Source organism: Sorex araneus, chromosome 2 (genome assembly GCF_027595985.1).
Source record: "Sorex araneus isolate mSorAra2 chromosome 2, mSorAra2.pri, whole genome shotgun sequence".
Lineage (NCBI taxonomy): Eukaryota > Metazoa > Chordata > Mammalia > Eulipotyphla > Soricidae > Sorex > Sorex araneus.
The window spans coordinates 197,752,467-197,777,542 of NC_073303.1; the positions used below are offsets into that span (position 1 = coordinate 197,752,467).

The 25,076-nt window shown below is 54.8% G+C and overlaps 1 protein-coding gene across 1 annotated transcript in view; it reads left to right on the forward strand.

Moving 5' to 3' along the window:
• Positions 1–25,076, forward strand: part of MRPS6 (mitochondrial ribosomal protein S6) — a 68,473-nt gene that overhangs the window by 31,188 nt on the left and 12,209 nt on the right. Inside the window, exon 2 of the mRNA XM_055124994.1 lies at positions 19,481–19,620. Coding sequence (XP_054980969.1) covers positions 19,481–19,620 — 140 coding nt within the window. The remainder of the gene's footprint in view (positions 1–19,480; positions 19,621–25,076) is intronic.

The following is a 25,076-nucleotide window of genomic DNA, read 5'->3' on the forward strand; positions in this document are numbered from 1 at the left end:
TTCCTCCAGATGGACCCTTACTTAGCATCAGGCCCCATTTGCTGGGTCACTCTGGCAAGCCCTACTCCCAGCCCCTCCCCCGCCCCGCCCTTCTGAGCAGCAGGGCACTGGTGTCCCCTCTGCTCCCTAACGCTCTGTAATGATGATGTGTATCAAAGCATAGTGTCGTTCCCAAAATTTGGAAGGTAATAGTGGGATGCTGTCTGTACCGAAGTCTCCACTCATCAGTCATGGTCTAATACTGCCCTGCCATATGCCAGCTCTTTTTTTACATGGACCAGGTACCAGCTCTTTTACCATGGACCAGCTCTTTTACCAGATACCACACACCAGCTCTTTTTACCAGATACCATGTACTAGTTCTTTTACCATATACCAGCTGTTTTACCCTGTACTCGTTCTTTTACCATAAATCAATTTTTACCAGATACCATATACCAGCTCTTTTACCAGATACCAGATGCCAGCTTTTACCAGATACCAGATACCAGCTCTTACCAAATACCATGTGCTAGCCCTTTTACCAGGTACCAGACACCAGTTCTTTTACCAGCTCGTACCAGTCATGGACTGGTCTCGAATCGCAGCTCCCCAGCTTCTCTCTCTCATGCTATTTCTTTGGGATTTTGAGCCGGTTCGGTGAGGGTCTCCTTCCCTCGGGATCAGGCTGATAGCTGTGCATAGTGGGCAGGAAGCCAGCACTGAGCACTGTGGCCTCAGCCAAGGGTTTGCACAGGAGGTTATAGCACCCCCCTCTTCCCGCCGACGTTGCCCTTCGTGCTCGGGGTAAGGGGGCTGCTCTGTTGCCCCCCACCATGTTGCCTCTGGTGAGACCCCTCCCCACCACAAAGTTGAAGGGTAAGCCACGACTCTGCTGGGGCAAACAGTGATTTGCCTGCGTGTGTGTGTGTGTGTGTGTGTGTGTGTGTGTGTGTGTGTGTGTGTGTGTGTGTGTGTGTGTGTGTGTGTGTGTGTGTGTGTGTGTGCCTTCTCAGGCCTCGTGATTACTGGTGCCTCAAGTAATGTTGTCGTTGGGGGATGCTGATGGCTCGGGCCACAGCAAGATGGGGCTCGGGGACCCTTGGGGGGTGCTTTGGATGCCTGTGTGCTGTGCTGTGTGTGTTGTTGTGGGGTTGGGCACACCGAGGGGGAGGGGGCCATAAGCACTTCCTCCCCTGCCCGTGCAGCCTCACTCCCCTGTGACTGTAGCCCACGCCGGCCCTGGCGGCTGGGGCGCTCACCCGCCATCCGGAGAGCTGGCGCCCGAGTCCTCTGCAGGAACCCCGTTCTGTCTAGCGCTTGGTTCCCCCAGCACTCTTCCAGTGGGGCCCACACAGTTGCTCTTATTTTGCTTTCCTTCCTCTCCTCCATTGCTCTGCCCATCCTGGAAACTGCTCCTCACCCTCGCCCCGGGGGCTCCTTTCCGCTGCACAACCTCCCGCAGCCTCGCGTCCATTGTCTCCCGCGGGCCGCAGCTGCCCCGGGCATGGGCTGAGCCCCCTTCGTGTCCGCCAGCTCTCTTCTCCTTTTTCATCCCTTCCTGCCAGTCACCTCTCTCAGGTTCCCAAAAGTGCGGGCCCTCGGCTGTGTGTGGCTCAGTGAGAGCCCCTTCCTCGAGAGGCTCTGGGCTCAGTGCCCGCACTAGCCCGCGTCCCCAAGGTCCCTGGCACTCCACCCGAGCGTGTGACGTTCCAGCACAGGGACTGACCCGGGCCTCACGGTGCCCTGGACCCTCCACAGCACAGGGAACCAGGGGATCAAAGTAGTGATCGGTTGGGGGATGGTCCAATGCGTCACTGGGGCCTTCAGTGCGCTGAGTAGGTGGGTGAGAGTGGTTGGGCCCTCCAGAGCAGGCTGGTCCCCGAAAGGTGGACCCGTGTTTTGGGGTTGGTTTGCCTTGATTCCCCAGGAGATACACAGTTACAAAGTTGTTCGGTCACACAATGTCCCAGCACCTGTCCCTCTACTACTGTCCATTTCCCACCCCCAGGGGTCCCCAGTTTCGAGACGAGGCCTCTAGGCAGACACTTTCGTTCAGCCCCCTCTTCCTCTCTCCTTCTAGGCCTGTGGTCCAGTACCGAAAGGTTACCTGTGCATCCCTCTCCCTCCTCCCTGCATCAGTTCTTGCCCAGAGTGATCATTTCCCACTCACGGTCATGGTGAACCTTGCTCTTCCCCACTACCCCCTCCAGCTCAAGGCAGTCTTCCTGCCTGCCCTCGTTCCTACTGTCTGTGGGTATTATTCTCAGACTGCCTTTTAAAAATTTTTTTGTAATTCTGCAAATGAGTGTGATCATTCTGTATGTGTCCCCCTCCCTCTGACTCATTTCACTCAGCATGACACTCCATGGCCATCCACGTATAAGGCTAAGTAATGACATCATTTTATTTTTTTAATTTTTTTTTGCTTTTTGGGGTCACACCTGGCGATGCACAGGGGTTACTCCAGGCTCATGCACTCAGGAATTACTCCTGGCGGTGCTCAGGGGACCCTGTGGGATGCTGGGAATCGAACCCGGGTTGGCTGCATGCAAGGCAGACACTCTGCTTGCTGTACTATCACTCCAGCCCTTCATTCTGTTTCTGTTTGTTGGTCTGACTGAAGGATACACACCCCAGACCTTGGCAGTTCAATGGGCTCAGAGCAGAGGACTCTGGGACTGCAGAGAGCTCAGAGTGTGCTGGAGCCCAGCCCCCAGGCCCAGGAGCACCGGCGCTTCTGAACGTTAAGATTTAACCATCTGGTCTGGTGCTTTCGTAACCCTGGCTGTGGCCTCCGGGGGCCCCCTGGCTATTGGTTTGGAAGCGCCTGCCTTGCCCTCTGTGGGGTACTGGCGTTCAGTACACACCGTCCATCCTCCCCGGTTACTCTGGTCACTTCCGGGCCAGCTGTTCAGAGACCCACATGTCACAGGGCACCCCTCCCCCCGAAACCATCTAAGGATCCACTTACGCCTTGAGCTTGTTCCCCACTTGTAGTTTTGCCACTCCTGTCCACTTGGAAAGGGACCCGGCCTGGCCAGTGCCCTGATGTTTTAAGGAATTCCACAGTGTATTGCAGGATGGATCAGGGCGGGAGCCATAGCATAGCGGGGAGGGCGTCTGCCTTGCATGTGGGTGACCCAGGTTCGATCCTGGGCATCCCATAGGATCCCCTGAACACCTCTAGGAGTAATTCCTAAATGCAGAGCCAGGAGCATCGTTGGGTGTGGCCCAAAAAAGCTAAAGAAAACCCCACAAAAACAAACAAAAAACCAGAATGGATCTTCTTCCCACTTTTTTCTACTTGCTTCCCTTTTTCCCTTCCAAAATTATATTACTGTTATTTCCCCTTCTTTGAAAAATCCCTTTGAAATCCTTCTCATAAGCTGTAGTTGTTGTTTTGGGGTCACACCTCCCTCTGTGCTTAGGGCTCACTCCTGGTGGGCTCAGGGGACCCTGTGGGGTGCCAGGGATTGAACCCGGGTCCGCTGTGTGCCAGGCAAGCACCCTCCCTGCGCTGTCCTATCGCTCTGGCCCCTCTGGTAGGTTTTCAGCGGGGAGCATTGTTAAGACGCGGGCTGAGAATTCTCCCAGTTGCTGGGGAAACCTGGTGTCTGGCCGTCAAGTGCAGGTTGACATGGCAGAGCTTTCTTGCCTCGCTGGAGTTTTCAGTCTGCCTCCTCTTTACCCACAAAACTCCCACTTGCGCCCACCCGGAAGGGGCCGTGGGTTCTTCTGTACAGCGCACAAATCCCTCCTTTCGGAACACTCAGAACTCTTGAAATTCAGCTTTCGACAATGGTCCACACAGTGGCCGCCACACGTGGGCTAATGACTGTGGCTTGTTGGTTTTTGTTTTATTTTGTTTTGTTTTTTGGGTCACACCCAGCAATGGTCTGGGGGGTTACTCCTGGCTCTGCACTCAGGAATCACTCTTGCTAACGCTTATGGAGAGACCTTACTATATATGTCAGGGAACCCAGGCTAGCCACGAGCATGAGCCAAACGCCCTTCCCGCTTTCCTATCCCTCAGGCCCCAGTGGCTTAATTGTTTTTGTTTGTAATAGTTACACTGTATCAAGTTGCCACCTACACTAACCTGGTGAATTCCGAGAGTCCTCACCCCTTGGGGAAACCATGGCTGTGTTCCTTCAAGCCTCAGGCTAGTTACTGCCTTTTATTTTTTTGTCAGCTGATCGATACATCACCTTGTTTTATGTTTCTGTTGCGAGACATGCTCGTTAATATGTATTGCTGCTCCATAAACTGCAGCGATGGAGGCCGCCAGCGCCCTGCCTCATGCCTCAGTGAAGCTTATCTAATCAAGTATTTTATCAGGCAGGCACATCCCCGGCTCCAGCTCAGGAATGCCGACCGCCACTTCAGCACGCTGGGGCCCTCTCAGGGCTCCAGAACCTCCGAGGAAAAGCGCCCGCGCACGTCTAGCCTTGCAGGACTCAGTTTCACGCTCCTGCTTCCCAGCCGAATTCAGGGTGGGTTGCACCTTGCATCTGTCCCTTTAAACGCTTCCACTCACATGCGCGAGTCCCAGAACAGACCCCACGCGCCAGGGCCTGGGGCCCACCAGCCTTGCATCTGAGGCGCCTGAATTAAGGGAGGGGGCTACAGGAGAGGGTCTGCAGCGCCTTGGTGGGCCACGCTCCCTGTCATTCCTCAATGCTCTCAGACCCTTGCTCCCGCCCTGCTCTCCAGAGCCGCGCAGTCCCTCAAACGCCCTCTCCCCCTCTCGAAGGAAGGCGTGCTGGAGTGACCGAGCTGGCGCACATACTTGTCCTGCCGTTCCACACATCAGCAGATCCAACTCTTTCCCAAGCCCCGAGATCCCACCCAGGCATATCTATTTATTTTTTTTTAAATACTGGCCCTTCACCCCAGTCCACCATTCCTTTGGCTAAATCTGTCTCCCGGATTTAGAAGATTCGTGACATCTAAAATAGCCTCTGTCTAACCCCCGGCTTCCCCAGCTCTCTGCCTGACGTCCACTCCCTGCCCCTGTCCCCGCCGCACCTCCCCCCTTCCCCGCCCCTGTCATTCCGGGGCCGCCCCACTTCTGCGGGCTGAAGGGATTGAAATATGAGGCCACGGCGGGGAGCTGAATTGTGCATGAAGGGGAGCAGTCAGCAGGACAGGTGGGGCGCGGCGATGTCTACCTGATTCTCGCGCTCCCGATCAGTTGCACGAGCCCTGGCATTCATTTCCTCGCTGCCATAGTAACCAGGACTCCTGCCAGTCTCCCGGTTTCCCATCTTCTCTCCTGCTTCCGTGAGTGTCTCTGGAAGGGGGATGGGGCGAGGGCAGAGATGGGGACTCTCCCAGTGCAAGGGCGGGGGGCGGGCTGCGGGGGCTGGTTCAGGACAGCGAGCCCCCCGGGCTGCCTCATTTGGGACTTGCCTCGTCTCCAGTCACCTGTGGGAGGGACACTCTTCTCAAGCTGAGGAGAGCAGAGCCTTCCTACCGCTTGAATCAGAGTCGGAGGGGAAGTTAATAACGGAGTCGCCTTTGCCCACTGCTCTGAGGCCGGTCATCTCTTAGGAGGGCCGAGAAGCCAGCCAGCATCCTCGTCGGTGGTGGCCCTCACCCTTGTTCACCAAAGCCCGAGAGACCTTTAGGAAATTGGTAGTGCCCGTTCAGAACCTTAGAACGCCTGGGCCAGCCGAGTCCTCAGCAGGTGGGAGGGAAACATCATCATGCGCGTTCTTCGGGGGTCCCAGAGAAACCCACAGTGCTCAGGGGGATTGCCGTGTGGCGTACAGCCACTTCCCCTCCCCGTGACGCACCCAGGTCCTGAGACAAGGGGGCGACCATGTACTGACGAGCCTCCGATTGGTTTCCCAGTGACTTCTTTTTTATTTATTTTTTCTTTTTGGGTGACCCCCCCCCCCCCCCCAGCAATGCACAGGGGTTACTCCTGACTCTGCACTCAGGAATTGCTCCTGGCGGCACTCGATGGGACCCTATGTGATGCTGGGGATCGAACCCGGGTTGGCCCGCTCTCCTGTCGTTCCAGCCGTCCTCAGTGGCTTCTGATCGTAGCCTGATCGAGCCCTCAGAAACTCGGAACAGACACACATGCGTTGTGTTTGGGCCGCTCAGCCCGGCCCTGGGCCGCAGCACACCTTCAGGGCTGGCTGTGCCGGGAAAGCCCGGCTCCCCGCGTGCGAGGTGGGTTAGTTATTCAGAATTTTCTTTGGTTGTAAACTGTGTATCCTCATGCTGGCTGGGGCCCCACAGGGGCCTGCCACAGCCCCCCCCCCCCCCCCAATGCTGACGGCATGTAAGTCCAGTTTCTGACTTTTCGAAGCGGCATCCTGCTTACTGGCAACTCAAGTGACCCTCCCCGTGGCCTGTCCCTCTGCAGGTGGAGCGGTGCTGTCAGCTGCCGGTCACGGACGCTCGCTCCTGGCGTGGCTCTCCCTACTCCTTCCTGGTTTTTAAAAAATAATTAAATATTGCTGCACCCCGCCCCACCCCAAGGATTCATCTTCGTGTCAGATTCCTGGTAAGCCCAACTCTGGCCACGTGGCCCTGGTCTGGTCCTCTCAGCCCTCCTAGCCCCTTGCTCGAGCTGAGCAGCGTCACGGGCCACCTGTGGCCTTCAGTTTCCTTTGCGCCTCCTGCGTTCCTGGCCCCGAGAGTCCAGCTCCTGATGCTGTCAGAGCAGAGCTTGGGGTAACCCTGGAAATGGTCCTTTTCTCCTTTCTGGTTATTATTAAAAACCTGTGTGGAGAGTTGGCGACATAACTCAAAGGTTGGAGGCCTGTTGGGCCTTTTTTTTTTAATGAAGCATTTTTATTTATTTATTTACATATTTTATTTTTGGGTCACAACTGGTGATGCTCAGGGGTTACTCCTGGCTCTGCACTCAGGAATTACTCCTGGCAGTGCTCAGGGACCATGTGGGATGCTGGGAATCGAGCCCAGGTCGGCTACATGCAAGGCAAATGCCCTACCCGCTGTGCTATGGCTCCAGTCCCTCTGTAGGGCTCTTTCCCTGCTACCAGGTCCTCTGAGCACTGCCCGGTGTGACCCCAAGTCCACCCCCCCCAAAAAAAAACGCTTTGTGGATGGGGGCCAGTCAGCGACTACCTTCCAAAATTGTCTATGTGTTGAGACACGGACGTGGGACTTGAACACAAACTTCTCCATGTTGGCATCTAAACTACGTAAGGAAGCACTTGGAATAGGCCGGACTTAGGGAAAGCAAGTCCTAAAACGAAATTTCCCCCCAATAAATGTTTTTCTAGAATACACTTTATTATTGCTAATTATTAGGTAAATCAGATACAGTGTTAAAATAAGAAAATACTGCTCTCACCGTACAACTAGGGAAAATGAGTGACATTTTTCTGTATATTTATCTAGACATTTTTCTTACTATATAAAAATGCTTGTTTTCTTTAGGAAAAAGAAGAGTCGGCTGCTCCTAACTACTGATTTCTATTTTTCGTAATTAGAATATTTTTGTGTTGGGGCCGGAGCGATAGTACAGTGGGGAGGGTGTTTGCCTTGCATGTGGCTGACCCAGGTTTGATCTCCAGCATCCCATATGGTACCACCAGGAGTAATTCCTGAGTGCAGAGCCAGGAGTAATCCCTGAGCATCACCGGGTGTGACCCAAAAAGCTAAAAATTATATATATATATAATATATAATATATTATATATATGTGTGTGTGTGTATATATATATTTTATATGAGGATCAACATCCTACTTTCTCTTTTTGCTTTGTTTGGGGGCTACCCTTGGTGGTGCTCAGGATTTATTCCTGCCGCCCTGCTCAGGGCTCACTTCTGGGAGATGCTCAGGATAGGCAGTGCTGGGACTGACCTGGGGTCGGCCTCGTGCAGAGCGTGCACCGCACCTCCCTCTGGCATTTCTCTGGTCCCTCTTTTCATTGTTTTTTATTTTTAAGTTTTGTAATTTGGTGGGGTGGGGGGGAATCCCAGCATGCTCAGGGCTTACTATTGCCTCTTACTACTGCCCTCAGGGATCACTTTTGGAGCTACTCGGGAGCTTACCAAGAATTGAACCAGGGTCTTCCGTATGTCAGGCAGGCTCCATACCCACTGCACCATCTCTCCGGCCCTAGGAATTACTCCTGCTTGGGGGACCATATGGGATGCTGAGAATTGAACCCCGGTTGGCCGCGTGCAAGACACTCTGCCCGCTGTGCTATTGCCCTAGCCCCAGCATCCTCGTTTTTCAATGTTCCTGTTCAGTTGGTGAGGACAGTGTATTGGCTCGGCCCCCTGCTAGATTTCCGTTTGTTTGCTGTCCTGCTAACTTGGTGCGGTCTCCACAGCCAGGTCCTTGCGGAAGGGCATGGCAGGTCCTTACGTTCCTCAGAGGGCGTGTGAGGTGGGAAACCATTCATAGCACCGTGGCAGCCGGACTATTCATTGGCAAGGTTTCCCGCGCACAACCTCCCAACCCCACACCCTCCACCAGAGCGTCTGACAGCCTCCGGCTCCCCCTCCCGGATCCCCGTCTGCCCACCATGATAAGCCCAATTGAGGCATACAAGTTTTTTTTCTTTTCTTCTAATTTTTATTTTTATTGAATCGCCGTGAGGTAGAGCATTACAAAGCTGTTCCTGATTGGGTTTCAGTCATACAGTGTAGCAATACCTATCCCTCCATCCCTGTAATTTCCCAGCACCAGTGTCTCCTGTTATCCTTCCCCCCTCCCCCCACACTTCTGCAAAACTACACTCCAGCCTGTCTCTATGGCAGGCACCTCTTTTCTCTCTCCTTTTGGTCATTATGGTTTGCAACACAGATGCTGGAAGGTTATTATGTATATCCCTGTAAAAAACTAAGGCTCGCCAAGGGGCATGAGCACTCGCGGCCTCTCCAGGCGGCTCTGTCTCACCACCCGCGTTCGGTGCTCCAGAACCGCTGTGTATGGGCTGGATCGGGACGGCCGGTGGTCAAGGACAGGCGAAGGAAGAACGAGGACCAAGCTGGTTGCTGATTAGTTACGATTTATTCAACCTTCCATCTTTCCCCTCTACCGCACTCCTAGCTCCGCCCTCTCTCTGGATCTACTCCAGCCTCTCTCCTTCTCTAGTCTCTCCTCCTACTTGTCTCTCCCACTTTGCCCTCTAGGCTACACCCAGCCAGGTAGCAAAATCAACATAAGAAAGCCCTTCCTGAGGGCAGGGCATTCCAAAGCCCTTCCTGACTCTTTAAGGTGTTTTTCTCTTTTCCTTAGTCCAAACGCTCATTAACATCTTGATACTAGTTATTTTTGTATGGACATAACAAAAGATACATTGAGGCTTGCGAGGCAGCTCTCCTGGCAACATCTTGCCACAGACTCAGACTACAGCACTCAGGCCAGATTAATCACTCCTAACCCTAGCAGGGTTATCACCTAGCTAGTTATCACTGTTTGGATCATGACAACATTTGTCCATGATCAAGCTCTTAATTTATAGTTAAGCATTAGGCACTTTGGCCAGGCCCATCTCGATGCCAGGATAGCACACAACTCACCGCTTGCCCTGGGTCCGTCTCGTCCCTCTTCGGGACCCTGCTTTTGGGGGGTGCTAGGAAGTAAGGGCAGCTGAGGCTTAGGTCGAGAGGACAGATGCCCAGGAGGAAATTATCATAGAGAGTCAAATGACTCCCAGGTTACAAAAGCATAGCATTTGCTAAGTCTTCCTGTGCCCATACAAAAAGGACATGGCTCTGAATAAACTATGCAAAGGACTCAAGGAGAAGAGAAAAACAATATTTACAAGTCAACAGAACACTAAGAAAGAAGCTACAAATAAACACAGAGGAATGGGAGCACTGTAACGGGAGTAACCCAATAAACCTAAACTACCTGAGGCAATGTAATCCTACATATCCCTTTACCTACTTTCACCACTCAGTTCTTGTCCAGAGTGATCATTCCCAACTAATGTTGTCATAAAAGACCCTCCTCTATCTTAACTACCCTTCATCTCCCACACCCTTATGGTAGTTGCCAACCATTGACCAGACTCGCGGCCCCATTTTCCCTGGCCATGGAAGTTAGTTTCATACTATTATATATATATCCCAGAAATGAGTGCAGTCATTCTATATCTGTCCCTCTCCCTCTGACTCATTTCACTCAGTATGACACTCTCCAAGTCCATCCATTTATAGGCAGATTTCATGACCTCATTTTCCCGAGCAGCTGGCCACACACATTCTTAAGCTGATGTCTGCCGCTCAGTTGCCCCCCGGGAAAGTGGACAGGTCTCCAGCAGCCCGGCCGTGCACGAGGGTCTTTGAAGACAAGGAAACCTGCACTGTAGCACTGTCATCCTTGTTCATCGATTTGCTCAAGCGGGCACCAGTAGTGATGTAGGCAGGTAGATAGGGAAAGGCCCTTGGCAATGAAACAGATTAACAAAGTCTCCAGGAAGGAGAATCCTGAGACTGACCCACCCTGTGGATACAGAAAACAGACCTGATAAGACCTTCAGCAGACCCTGAGAAGGTTGGACCCCTCCCCATGAAGTTCCTCCATTCCCTCGACCTCTCCCTTAACCTGATTAACTTCAGTGACCCAGCTCCAAGGAGACTCCAGAACATCCCGGATCGAGACAGCTGCAAAGAACCTATAAAAGACAGCCCAATAGTCCATTCAAAGCTCTCTCCATCTTCGGAGGAGCCCGCGTTCTTTCTTGAGCGCGTTACTCCTACTGGTTTTTCTTTTCCACTTATCCCTTCCTCCTTCCCTAAGACCCTCTAAAATAAAATCTGCTACTTCACTGCTTGTCTACTCCTGAAATTCTTTTCCGTGAGTGAGACAAGAACCCAGTAACCCTGGGTCCCGGGTGTTAGAGGCGGTTGGGGAGAAAGTGACCGTCTTTCTCCTCCCCGTTTCACTTAAGTCACCCGTGGGGCCCACCGACATCAGTAGCATCTTCATTGTGAGATTTGTTACTGTTTTTGGCATATTGAATACACCACCGGGATCTTGCCAGGCTCTGCCGTGCAGGCGAGATACTCTCAGTAGCTTGCCGGGCTCTTCGAGAGGGGCAGAGGAATCGAACCCCAGTAGGCCACATGCAAGGCAGACGCCCTCCCCGCTGTGCTATTGTTCCAGCCCACAAGGAAACCTAGAAGGGGAAAGTTGCCTTCAGTCTCTGTGTGTGTGGGGGGGAGGGAGCTTGGCTTATTCCACGTATGTCCTCCGCCCCCCTAGGGGGTGCTCCCCGTCTGGCAGGAGGCCTCGGCTCTGTCTGGCCTGCTGGCTCTGTGGAGCATCTAGGCCACGTGACCGGCCCTCCACTGCCCCCCCAATACCGTCCAGAGCCCAGCCGTGCCCTTGGATTCCCCGGGGAGCAGCTGGAAACTACTTGTCTGGGAGGAGACAGCTGCAGAGGAATGTTTCTAGATAAGCCGCCTCACGTGCTGGGGGAAAGGCAGCTGGGAGGGAGAAGGGACCACCAAGTACAGGATGCTTGGGGGGCTTGCTCGGGATGGGAGACGCGTGCTGAAAGTAGACTATGGACCGAACACGATGGCCACCTAGTACCTGTATTGCAAACCATAACACCCAAAAGCAGAGAGAGAATAAGAGGGAATGTGCCTGCCACAGAGGCAGGGGGGATGGAGAGGGGCGGGAGGGATGCTGGGAACATTGGTAGTAGAGAACGGGCACAGGTGGAGGGATGGGTACGCGATCATTGTATGACTGAAACGTCGTAATCATCAGAGTTTGTAAGTCGGTAACTGTACCTCACGGTGAGTCATTACAAATAAAAATAAAGGAATGTTTCCAGATAAATACTCGGCCCAGCCGTAAGAAATGACCCCGGGTGACTGTTCTGGAACCTTCTGGGCAGCAGTGAGCCCAAGGGCCTGCCTGTGTTTGAGTTCCCTCTGACTGTCTCGGGTACATTATAATGTATGTAACGTGTGAAACTAGTGGCGGTTATCATGTTTATAATCAGTGTTACATTGGTGGCCTTCCTCCTCTTCCCCACTTATATATAACGGGGAGGCTTCCCTAGTGGTGCTCGGAGCCCTCGGGAACAAATCCTGGGGACCAATACTCAGCCTGCTGGTTTGGTATCCATCAGTGCTCCGGTGGCTGCTCCAGGCCGGGGATCGAACTCGGGGCTCCACACAGGCAAGGCATGACCTCCGCCACTTGGACTACCTACCGGACCCCTCCCCTACTAAAAGCTTAGACTTGTCAACGGTTACTGTTTGGTTTTTTGGGTTTTGGGTCTGGGGCCACACCCGACAGTGCTCAGGGCTTACTCCTGCCTCTGCAGTCAGGAATTTCCCCTGCGGGGCCTGGGGGACCATGTGGGGTGCCGGGGATTGAACCAGGGTTGACCTTGTGTGAGATAAGCACCTAGACCCACTGTACTACCTCTCCATCCTTGTCACAAATAATCTGTTAAATGTTTCCTAGGTAAATGCACAGAGCAGTTATGTATCCCAAAGTGTTTCTTTCCTTTGACTTCAAAAGCCTTCAGAACTGGGCCTGAGTGGTAGTGCAGCGGGTAGGATGCCGTGAGCCCACCAGAAGTGACCTCTGAGCACAGAGCTAGGAGTAATCGCTGAGCACTTCCAGGTGTGGCCCAAAAGTAAAACAAAACAAAACAAAACAACCCAAAGCCTTCAAAAGTTAACATGCCACAAGTTCCTTAGTGCATAGGCCAGAGTCTAATAGGTGAGTAATCCCATTCAAAAAAATATTTGTAGCTTTACTTTTTTCTTTTTTTTACTTTTTTTATTTTTCCAAGACAGTCCAGACATGTTTTGAATGGTATCCTAATTTTTTAAATAGCTTCTGGGTTTTATCATTTTCCAGCCCTTCGTTGCTTGGAAGATTGTAACTCTTAATTCCTATGAATTGTGGGCCAAAGGGCTTTTTGATTTTGAGTCGTGAAAACTGCAGTGAGTCATTTCCCACTGAATGGTTTTTCTTAGTGGAGTCTGAAAGCCAGCCCAGGTGTGGCCGGGCGCACAGGCCTCCGGCGCTGCAGACGGAGGTTACCGGTGACTGCCTCCACGGTCTGCCTGGCAGCGCCCTCAGGAGTCCTGTGGGAAGGGGACACACACAGTGTCTACACCAAACACCTGCAGACTCCCATTTCTTGTGTAGGGGGCCCACACCCGCAGGGGGACCAGAGGGGGTACTGGGGATTGAACCCAGTTCCGCCCTGTGCAAAGGCAGGCGCCCTATCCACTGGACTATCGCTCCAGGCACGGGAACTTTCAAGGCAGAATTTCCAGGGACACTCTGGAATGTTCCTGGAAATTTGCTTATTTATTTTGCCTTTTGGGTCACACACCCAGCAATGCCCAGGTTGTGAAGTCCTGGCTCTGCACTCAGGAATTACTCCTGGCGGTGCTCGGAGGACCCTATGGGACGCTGGGAATCGAACCCAGATCAGCCAGTGTGCAAGGAAAACATTGTACCCGCTGTGCTATGGCTCCGGCCCTGTTCCTGGAAATTTCAAGAGCCTAATTTTCTTTTTTTTCTTTTCGGTTTTTGGACCACACCCAGGGTACTGCGGGGCTGCTCCCCGTTCTCTGGCTTAGGGTTCAATCCTAGTGGTGCTCAGGGGTCAGACCCGGGTCTCCTGCTTGCGTTTCAAAACCCGCGCTGAGCCTTTGAGCCATCTTTCCAGCCCGAAGGATCCAGAAAGGAGATGATACCTTGCGGTTAAGGTGCAGCCAAGATTTTTTTTTTTTCCCCTAGAGAACCTAATTTTATTTTATTTATTTTTTTAATAATTTATTTATTTTTAATTAGAGAATCACCGTGAGGGTACAGTTTTATACACTTTTGTGCTTATACATCCCTCATACAAAGTTCGGGAACCCATCCCTTCACCAGTGCCCATTCTCCACCACCCGTAAACCCAGCATCCCTCCCACCCTCCCCAATCCCATCTCCCCCCCAACCCACCCTGCCACTGTGGCAGGGCATTCCCTTCTGTTCTCTCTCTCTAATTGGCTGTTGTGGTTTGCAATAAAGGTGTTGAGTGGCCGCTGTGCTCAGTCTCTAGCCCTCATTCAGCCCGCAACTCCCTTCCCCCACATGGCCTTCAACTACAATGTAGTTGGTGATCGCTTCTCTGAGTTGCCCTTTTCCCGGAACGTGAGGCCAGCCTCGAAGCCATGGGGTCAACCTCCTGGTACTTATTTCTACAGTTCTTGGGTATTAGTCTCCCACTCTGATATTCTATATACCATAGATGAGTGCAGTCTTTCTATGTCTGTCTCTCTCTTTCTGACTCATTTCACTCAGCATGAAACTTTTCATGCCCATCCACTTAACTACAAAATTCTTGACTTCCTTTTTTCTAACAGCTGCATAGTATTCCATTGTATAGATGTACCAAAGTTTCCTCAACCAGTCATCCGTTTTGGGGCATTCGGGTTTTTTCCAGATTCTGGCTATTGTAAACAGTGCTGCAATGAACATACATGTGCAGATGTTGTTTCGATTGTACTTTTTTGCCTCTCTGGGATATATTCCCAGCAGTGGTATTGCTGGGTCAAATGCAGCCAAGATTTTTTAAAAGATGTGGGCTTCCCCCCCCCCCCCCCAAGAAGTCTCCTTCCATTTTCTCAGGTTTGGACCTTTTTTGGTTTGGCGGCAGCTTAAAGGCTGGGAAGGGCCCCATGTGGCGGACGCTCCGTCTCGTGATTCGCTCATGCGGGGTGGCTCCTGCTTCCAGCCAAACTGCGGGCTCGCCTCTGGGGGTGCAGGACAGCTTTGTTGACAAGACCCTCTGTGGGATGAAGCTGCCAGTAGTTAGATCGGACCTGGATCAGTGACCCTGGATTCTTAGTCTCGGTACCTGAATGAGAAGGCAGGGTGACAGGGAATTCGGGAGCGGAAGTTAACCGCGGGCCCAGGACGCGGCGTTTCGAGCAGAGGTGTGCTCCCTTGACCTGTCCCGCCTCTTCGCCCTGGCCTGGAAACTTGGCCCTTCAGCATCTCCACCTCATCAGTTTTCAGAATGGGCCCAGACAGGGGCCGGGGCCATAGCACAGCGGGGAGGACGTTGGCCTTGCACGCGGCTGACCCGGGTTCGATCCCTGGCACCCCATAGGGCCCCTGAGCACTGCCAGGAGTGATTCCTGAGCACAGAGCCCAGGAATAAGCGCTGAGCTTCGCCGGGTGTGACCCCAAAATGGAAAGAAGGAAAGCAGGGGGAGGGGGCCGTGACAGATGTGAGCGTCGCAGGGACCCTCCCCGGGGCTCTGGGTGCAGCCGGCAGCTGCAGGCTCGCCCTCGTGCCCTTGGCTTCCAAAGTCAGAGCGGGTTTCCCGCCGAGGCGCGAGCTGCAGGAACGGCTGGCTCTGGAGGTGAGTGCGAGAGCCACTTTTCCTGAGAATCCTGTGAAAGATGCCCAGGAAGCGCAGGAGGGTAAGACGGTAGAGGCGCGAGGGACACGCCACTGTTTAAGGAGGTGGGGGGGCGGGGCAGGTCCCTCCCCAGCACACAGACCCCTCCTTTCCCGAGAAAGAGAGAGAGAGAGAGAGAGAGAGAGAGAGAGAGAGAGTGAGTGTGTGTGTCTGTGTAGGAGTCACTGATATGCGGTGAAGAATTGAGCTCACCCTGCAGTCTCGCTTGCTGGGTTCCCACTCATCCCTGGGTGCCTTCAGTTCCTTTTTTTTTTTTAACCTCCCCCCATACGTGAACCTTCCCAGCCCCCACCTCTCCTCTCGGTCACCCCTCCCCCCCAGTCTGCGCCTTGCCAGCCAGAACAGTGTCACCCACACATGGCGGGCAGGGGGGAGGCGGGGAGGGGGGCGCTGCTCTCTGAGGGTGCGCACACCCCCGCGCAGATTAGCTGGGGCGAGGGACACGCCATCCCGCCCTGCCCCGCGCGGACCATATGTCTTTACAACTCTCGTAGCCGAGGGAGCGAGAAGAGCTTCCCCGGCCCCGCCCGCCCCGCGGCGCACATGCTGGTGCCGGGGACTTTGTATTGCGGGTTTTCGCGCAGGAGGCTGAGGCGGAGGTTGGCAGCCCGCGTCATGGGTGGGACCCGGACCCGGTGGACGGAGGGAGGGGGACTTGCCTCGGATGCCGGTGGGGTTGGAGCAGCGGGCATTGTGCCAAAGTGCCATAGGTCTTTTTTCTTTTTTTTTTTTTCTTTTTGGGTCACACCCGGCGATGCTCAGGGGTCACTCCTGGCTCTGCATTCAGGAATTACTCCTGGCAGTGCTCAGGGGACCCTATGGGATGCTGGGACTCGAATCCAGGTCGGCAGTGTGCTGGGCAAATGCCCTCCCCGCTGTGCTGTCGCTCCAGTCTTTGTCCCTGTGGGCCTGCCTGCATGGTGACCCAGCTCCGGCTGGGTGGCGGGCGAGGGTGACCCACTGCCTGGAACCCGGGGGCCTCCGACGGATCGTCTCCCTCGAGCTGGCTGTAGGGAACGTGGATGGAGGCCTTGCCAGCCCACCCCGCCGGTTACTGTGTGGAGCAGAGAGCGCGCCAGAGAGTAAATAGTTTAGGCTGTTTGGGCCAGACCGTCCCTGCCCTCATCCCAGATGCACCGTGAGCACGGGGGCAGCCTCCGTGCCATGTCTGTGCACGGGCTGGCGGTGTGCCGGTCAGACTCGCTGCGTGACAGACCTTGAGCTAGACGGAGCCTCTGGGAGGTCCTGGGTTGAGGGGGATGGAGTAAGGTCTCTGGGACAAGCTGTGTTCCCCTGATAAACAGGACAGAGTCTGTCCCCCTCTGCCTCTGCTTGTTAAGTCGCCGGCTCATCTGAAATTATGGTGAAATAAATAAGGCCCTTGAAGCCGTCTGCAGTTTGACCCTGACGTACCGAAGTTAAACAAAATGTGCTTTGATAATTCCCGAAGTTACATTCTTGCTAGGTAGCTTTCCCCTTTTTTGGATAGAAGAAAACCTTTTATTTCACAAGGCCCTCCGTTCAGAAGAGGGAGCTGTGTGTTCCAGACCATAAACACTCGACTTGGAATTTAAACAAGACAAAGAGGTATTGAGAGATAGTCCTTTTTTATCTGGCAAAAAAAAAAAAAACACACACAACAAAACAAAACAGATTAAAATTTATGACCTGAGTAGATAACCAGGAGACTGCAAACAGGGCCCATTCTTTACTTGCACAAACTGTTCGTCTACCGTATCATGAGTGAATTGCTGCAGCTTCGGGTTAAGAAAGGACCGTCTTGGGGAAATGAAATATTACTCTGCTGTTAGCAAGGAGGGCTCTGTAGAAATGTGGAAATGACTGAATGGTGGGGACGTGGCAGAAGCTGACTCCAGGTTGATGGAGATCTAGACAAATCAGCCAGGGCTCGATTATCTTTTTACTGAATTGGGGTGAAAGGAAGGAGTTTCTGTGTAATTTTAAGGTCGGTTAAATATATAAACCATTTCCAGTAAGAAGTTTTTAAAATCCCCAGTGGGCTACAGTATGAAATGAAAAATAATAAACATTTTTCTTTCTTTTGGGGGGGCCGTGGGTTGGGCCTCACCTGACAGTGCTCAGGGCTTATTCCCGGCTCTGTGTTCAGGGATCCCTCCTGGATGAGCTGGGGATACCGGGGATCGAACCCGGGTCGGTCACGTGCAAGGCAAACACCCTGCCCGCTATAATGTTGCCAAACATTGGAATTTGTCAGCCTTCCTGACTGCAGTGTCTTCCGACCGTCCCTCGGTGCTGAGGGGAGACTGGCAGGCAGAGGAGGCTGGAGGACGCTCTGTCCCTGCTGCCGGAGTTGGGGATGGCGGCTCCGGGCTGGCCGCAGGGCTCACCCCTGAGCCACAGCATCCACAGACGCCGCCCCTTCGTCCCTGCCACACCCCACTCCTGAGGCCTGTGTCTGGGGTGGGTTTCCCTTCCGACCCTTGAGCTCTCTGCCGTCCTTCTAGCCCATCCGACCACACTTTTTAATTTTTTTTTTTTGTAATGTCACCATGAAATTACAGAGTGATGACTCACGGTTAGGTGTCAGGCATATACTGTCCCGACACGGCGCCCTCCCCCCATTTGCCTCCCACCCACCAGTCTGCCTCCATGAGAGACACTTTCTTTTTTCCTTAATAAGGTTTCGTGCTGGAGTGATAGCACAGTGGGCAGGGCACTTGCCTAGCATGTGGCTGACCCCGCTTCAGTCCCCGGCACCCTGAATGTTCCCGTGAGCCCAGCGGGAGTGATCCCTCCGCCCAGAGCCAGGAGTAAGCCCTGAGTGTTGCCGGGTAGGGCTCCAACCACCCCCACCCTCCAGATGAAAAGTTTTGCACTGTGGTTTACGGTACCGTTGCTGAGGGGTTTCATGCATCACACATTACCACGTTCCAGCACCACCTTCTCCTCCTGGTTGAATCCTCCCTCCACCATAGAAGTCGCCCTCCCCTCCCCGCTCCTGTTCCCTGTCCCCCACCCCCACCTAGCCCTATTCTCCAGCCCCCTCAAGTGGCATGTATCTTACTGAATACCGGTTCTCATGTTCCTTGTTTCCATTGTCTTTGGGCATTTATTATTCCACCATTACATTTCTTTACGAACTCGAGCAGTAACACAGCAGGTAGGGCTTTTGTCTTGCATGTGACCAACCGGGTTCGATTCCTCCATCCCTCTCGGACAGCCTGGCAAGCTACCTAGAGTATCTCGCCCTCATGGCAGAGCCTGGCAAGCTACCCGTGGTGTATTCGATATGCCAAAAACAGTAACAAGTCTCACCATGGAGATGTTACTGGTGCCTGCTCGAGCAGATCAATCAACAATGGGGTGACAGTGCTACATTTCTTTATATCTTGCATATGAGAGAGATTATTCTGTTTTGGTCTCTTTCCCTCTGGCCAACTTTCATTCAGCACGATCGCAGCAAATCTCATGACTCTATCCTTTCTCAAGGCCGAGTAATATTCCATGGTATGCCTATGCCAGTTTCTTTATCTAGCACCGACGCTTGGACACTTGGGTTGCTTTCAGCCTTTGGCTCTTGTGCATGGTGCTGTAGGGAACGTGGTCGTGCAGATGGCTTGTCTCCATTTTAATTTTTGAGCCCTTCCACCCCCATGTCACTCCTTCCCTGACCTTCTCTGCCAATGGAGCTGTTAGGATCGGGACGCGATCATCGGGAAGTGATCTGTTTGGGTTTTGTTGATCCTAACGTGGTCTCTCTCTCTCTCTCTCTCTCTCTCTCTCTCTCTTTCTCTCTCTCCCCCCCCCTCTCTCTCTTCCTCTCCTCTCCCTCTCCAATCTCTCCTTCTCCTCTCTCCCTCTGCTGTCTCTCCCTCTCCTCTCTCTCACTCTTTCCCTTTCCTCTCTCTCTTTCCTCTCTCTCTCTCCTATCTCTCCCTCCCTCTCCTCTCACTCTTTCCCTTTCCTCTCTCTCCTCTCTCTCTCCTATCTCTCTCTCCCTCCCCTCTCTCCCTCTGCTCTCTCTCTCTACCTCTCCTTTCTCTCACTCTTTCCCTTTCCTCTCTCTCTCCCTCTCTCTCTCTCGTTCATGAAAACGGACCACGGAAACCAGCCGGAGACGGCCGCGGCCCTGAAGCGCACGCTGGAAGCCCTGCTGGACCGGGGGGCCGTCGTGCGGGCCCTGGAGAACCTGGGCGAGCGCGCCCTCCCCTACAAGATGCGTGCTCACAGCCAGCGCCACAGCCGGGGAGGGTAAGTGGCTTGGTCACCCCCCTCGTGAGAAAGGCCCTTTTCTTTTTTTTAATTATTGAATCACCGTGAGATAGTTACAAGCTTTCATGTTTGAGTTTCAGTCATACAATGATCGAACACCCATCCCTGCACCAGTGCACATTCCCCACCACCAACGTCCCCAGCATACTCCCCCTGCCCATCTCAGACCTCCCCCTGCCTCCATGGCAGACACTTTCCCCCGTACTCAGCACAGATACTGAGAGGCCATCACGTTTGGTCCTTTATCTACTCTCAGCACACATCTCCCATCCCGAGCAATCCCTCCAACCATCATTGCCTTAGTGACCCCGTCTCTATCCCAGCTGCCTTCTCCCCCAACTCATGAGGCAGGCTGCCAACTATGGGGCAATATTCCTGGCCCTTGTGTCTACTGTCCTTGGGTGTCAGTCTCATGTTATATTTTATATCCAACAAATGAGTGCCGTCCTTCTGTGTCTGTCCCTCTCTCTGTGATTCTGATTCACTTAGCATGACACTCTCCATGACCACTTCTAAGCAAAAAGAAAGACCCTTTTCGCCCGGCCCTGTGAAGGCCCCGCCTGCCCTTGACAGTGACCGTCATTGCCAGCCCGATGCTGGATGTGCCTGGTGGGACCCAGAACCGACCGTGAGCTGGCCCGGCCCGTGCAGCCGCCATCCCAGGGTGCAGATGGCAGGCGGGCAGGCAGGCGGGGAGCGCCGGGCCCCTGAGCTGCCGGAGTGTGGGCCACTTTGCTCTGGTCCCGGGTCATGTCCTGTCTTCGTGAGGGACATGCGGGCCTCTTCCTCGCTCGGCCCTGGGGAGTAGCAGTTTCCCACCTCAGGCAGAGTGGACGGACAGCCAGAGCCTGAGGGGCCTCACTGAGGGAAAGGCCTCCCTGTTCCACTGAACCTATTTCGTTTCAGTGAAATTTTTTTTTGGGGGGGGGCGGTCACACCCGGTGATGCTCAGGGGTTCCTCCTGGCAGTGCTTGGGGGACCATATGGATGCTGGGGATTGAACCTGGGTCAGTCACGCGCAAGGCAAACCCCTCCCTGCTGTACTGTCACTCCGGCCCCCCATGATTTCGTTTCGGTTTGTAATTCGCTTCCCCGCCCCACCCCACCCTAATCGTACGCGGCCACTTTCTCGTATGGCCACCAAGGGTTTGACCGGGTAGCAGCACCGCGCCTTCTAGAAATTCTGGGGAGGCCGGTTAGTTGGTGCGTTCCAAGCTTCTGCCCTCCCAAACGGCGCCTCTGTCGGACCCGGGTTTTGGGCTGGAAGGAAGAACCTTCTCATGTCGCTGTGTCTCCAGGGAGCAGGCGGTCGGGACTGAGACCACGGGAAGCTGGTGTCAGCCTGGTGCGGAAGGCGCCGGGGTCTCAGGTGCCGCTCCCCACTGTGCCCGCCCCCCGCCCCCCTAGGCCCCCCATCCTTTCTCCGCTCTGACTGCAGCGCCTTGGACGCTGGTCTCAGGACGTGGCTCTGCACCCAGCCCCTGCCCGTTACAGGCCCAGGAGGACCCTGAGACTGAGAGGACTCTGCACGCAGGGCAGGCGTCCAGCTGCGGCGGGGGGCTCTGCACGGGGAGGGCGGGTGGGCGCGCTGCAGCTGGGCTCTGTGGACGGGCGCCTGTGACTCACGGCTGGTGCTGAGATGAGCTTCGGCTCTGGCCTGAGCAGAGTCACACTGCACACCTTGGTTAGAGGATGTGTGTGCATGTGTGTGTGCGTGCACACATGTGTGTGTATGCATGTGTGTATACGCGAGCGAGTAGTGTGTGCATGCTGTGTGGGGGGAGTCCTTGGCCTTCGAGGCCCACCGTGCGTATTCAGTCCTTTGATCGCTCCCCTGGTTGCTTGCCAGTAACCCCTGAAGAGCGTGTGGGAGGCGTTGCTAGGCAACGTGGGAGGCCTCTCGGCTGGCCGTGTTTGGGGGAGGGGGGCTGGAGGTCACCAGGCAGTCTCTGAGCCTTACCCACACGGCGGCTGGGGGGAAGGCGAGGAGGACTCTGAGTCACGGGTTTGTTGTGTTTCCAGGGATCATGCACATCCAGGCTGGGCAGTGCTGGCCGGGCCCCCGGCAGCCCCTTCCCCAGGTGCGGGATTTGGCTTTGCCCCAGGCCGGTGTGACCAGCCTCATGTCTGGTCTCTGGGCTGCCCCGTCCAGCCAGGTGGTGCTGATGTCCTGGGGTGGGCAGGTGGTGCCAGCCCCTGGCCCTGAGCTGCCACGACAGCCCCCGCCCCAGCTTCCAGGGCCTGCCAGGGCGCGTGTCGCTGTCCCATCACTCCTCCTAACGTCGGGCTCGTGGTTGTGGCTCTTCTCCCCCCGGGCTTCCCCGAAAGGGAGAGGAGCAGTGTCCCCGGGAGTGTTGCGTGGACCTGTTAGGCGGAGACACACACGGGGGCTCCAGTGTCCAGGAGCCAGGGAATTCGGACTTCAAGCTCATGTTTTGTATTTGTTTTTTTCCTGGGTTTTTTGGTTTATTTTGTTCTGTTTGGGGCCACACCTGGCGTGCTCGGGGCTGACTCCGGGCTTTACACTCAAGGATCATTCCTGGGGGGGCTCTGGGGACACTGTGGGTGGTGGAGATTGAACCCGGATCCACAGCATGCATAGGCAAACGCTCTGACCACTGTCCCATCCCCCCCAACCCCCTAGCTGCTTTAAGCTTATTTTTCTGTGATAAATTTATGTTCTTCCCCAAGGGTGATCATTGAATCACTAGTCATATGGATATGCTTCACCTGGAAGTAGAGTGTGTGTGTGTGTGTGTGTGTGTGTGTGTGCGCGCGCGCACGCTGTGAGAAGTCTTACATCATCTCATCCCTTCTAGAGACGTCTAATGCACATTAGCCGATAAACGGGCGAGACGCCTTTCAGCGACGACGCATCTTCCGTTACCAGTTTCATTGACCGCACCACACCTCCTTCTGTTCCGATTGCCCTCCCTCCCCGGCCGTCTTCACGGAGCCTCCGCTCTGTGCCCTGTGGCAGTGGGGCTGGGCGGGTTCCCCCCACGGCAGTGAGGGCTGGTGGTCTGCGCAGTGGAGGCGGAGGGCAGACGAAGTTTCCTCGGCTCCCGCCCGGCCCCCCAGTCACTCACCCCACAGGGGTTTGTACCAGGCGTCTGGCTGGTTTGGTGAAGGGGTGAGAGACGCGCAGTCAGCGTCTTCTGTGGCCTGAGTGCTCGGCCCTGGGTGTGTTCGCACCCCGGGAGTGATGAAGAAGGGACAGGGGATTTGCACCTTGTCCGGTGTGGCATTTCAGATGTTTGCGGCGCTGTTTGAGCAGACCTAGATTTAGGCTGTGACATGCATTTGTGGTTTTGGAGAGGCACCGGTTTGGGGGTGAGGGGTGCAAGAGCCCCCACTTTTAAGAACTTTTATTAGCATATATATATGTTTTAATATTTATTTATACACCGTGGTTTACCGAGTTGTTCATAGTCAGTTGCTTTGGGCGTTGGCTGTTCCGGCAGCAATCCCCCCACTTGAGGGGCCTTCCCTCCAGCCTGGTCCCCATTTTCCCAGCCACACCCCCAAAACTTGCCCCCTTAGCAGGCACCAGCAGTGATTTGTTCCATGCATGGCTTGTGACAGCCGAATGGCTAAAGGATGTCAAAGATGCTTCAGGAGGGGCTGGAGCGATAGCACAGCCGGTAGGGCGTTTGCCTTGCACGCGGCCGACCCGGGTTCGAGCCCCAGCATCCCATATGGTGCCCCAAGCACCGCCAGGAGTAATTCCTGAGTGCAGAGCCAGGAATGACCCCTGAGCATTGCCGGGTGTGACACCCAGAGAACAACAACAAAAAGCTTCAGTATAAGAATTGTATCCCACCGGGGCTGCTAACTCCAAGGGCATACTAAGCTGTTTGTTTCGAGTTGGGCCTTCCTCCTCCTCCTCCTCCTCCTCCTCCTCCTGCTGCTGCTGCTGCTGCTGCTGCTGCTGTTGGTTGCGTGTACATGGCTTCTGTGCTGTTCCCTCCATGCCAGCTGGAGGGTCACCGGGGAAGGGGTCTCTGGTGTGTGTTCCCGTCGAATGCGGCCTCAGCGTGGAGGAATTGGGAGGTGTCCGAGTCAGAGGTCAGAGACTGGGGGATCTGTAGAACCGGGATGAGTCGACACTGGGGGAGGCTGGGGGAGGTGGGCGTGGCCGCCGGGGATTCCAGAAGCACAGAGGGCTGGGGGCTCTGCCTGTTCCCGCTCCGAGAAGACCCCAGAGTTCTCAGCCCAGCCTCAGAGGGCCTGGAGCATCTGCAGTTTGGCGTCTCTGCAGATTCCTCTAGAGGCCGGGCTGTCGGTGTGGCGGGGGGTGGGGGGGTGGGGGGGGTGATAGCTCGTGAAGGAGCCGGGGCATCCCGGGAATCTGTATTGTGTGTGTGTGTGTGTGTGTGTGTGTGTGTGTGTGTGTGTGTGTGTGTGGTTTTTGCACTTGACAGAAGAAGAAAAGGGTGATGTCCTGCAGGGTGGTGCCCAGGGGCCACTCCTGGCTCAGAACTCAAGAGACCATGCGGTACTGGCAACGCGACCCGAGCCTCTCGCCAGACTCCAGCCCACAGTGCTCTCTCCCGCCCTCAGGAGGGTGCTTGCGACTGTGAGGTTCCCCGGTCTCCAGGATTTGACTATGTGGGGCACAAGGGGGCGTGTGCAGGGCCCAGCCTGCAGGTCACCTGCCCAGACTGGACTGGACCCGCCTCCCTGCTGCAATCACTTCCGGGTGCCGGGGTGTCTGCTTTTGCCCTGCTGCTCACGAGCCCGGGTACGCCCAGAGAAAGGTGAGGGCAGAAAGTGTCCCAGCGTCTTGAAGGGGTCACTGGTGTGCATCCGTGTATCAGATGTGTGCCCTCTGCACCACATGTGGTCGTTATATGCCCAGCTCAGTAACTTGGCCAATTGCTACTTCTCTCTCTCTCTCTCTCTCTCTCTCTCTCTCTCTCTCTCTCTCTCTCTCCAGAAACTTGTGAATCTGTGAGCTCACTTGTCCCACGAGGATCCCTGAGGATCCCGGAGTGATGCACAGAAGCCGGGCGGGCCACTTCTCCGCAGCTGGGCGGCGTTTCAAAGTGTTACTACGAAAGGGGCTGGAGCCATTTTACCGTGGGCAGGGCGCCTGCCTTGCACGAGGCTCAGCTAGTTTGCTACCCTGCACTCCAGATGGCCCCCTGAGCCCCCTAGGAGTGAGACCTGAGCACAGAGCCAGGAGTTAGCCCTAAACACAGAGCCAGGAGTGACTCCTGAGCACAGAGCCAGGAGTCAGCCCTGAGCACAGAGCCAGGAGTAATCCCTGAGCACGAGCCAGGTATGGCCCCAAACCCAAACCAAAAAAGTGTTCCAAGAGCTGTCTGCAGTGTATTCCACCCAGCCTCCCCGTGGAGCTTGGGGTGGGGTGGGTGAGGGTCACTCTATCAGGACGGGGCTGTGCCTGCTCCCTGCCAGCTGTCCCTTGGGCG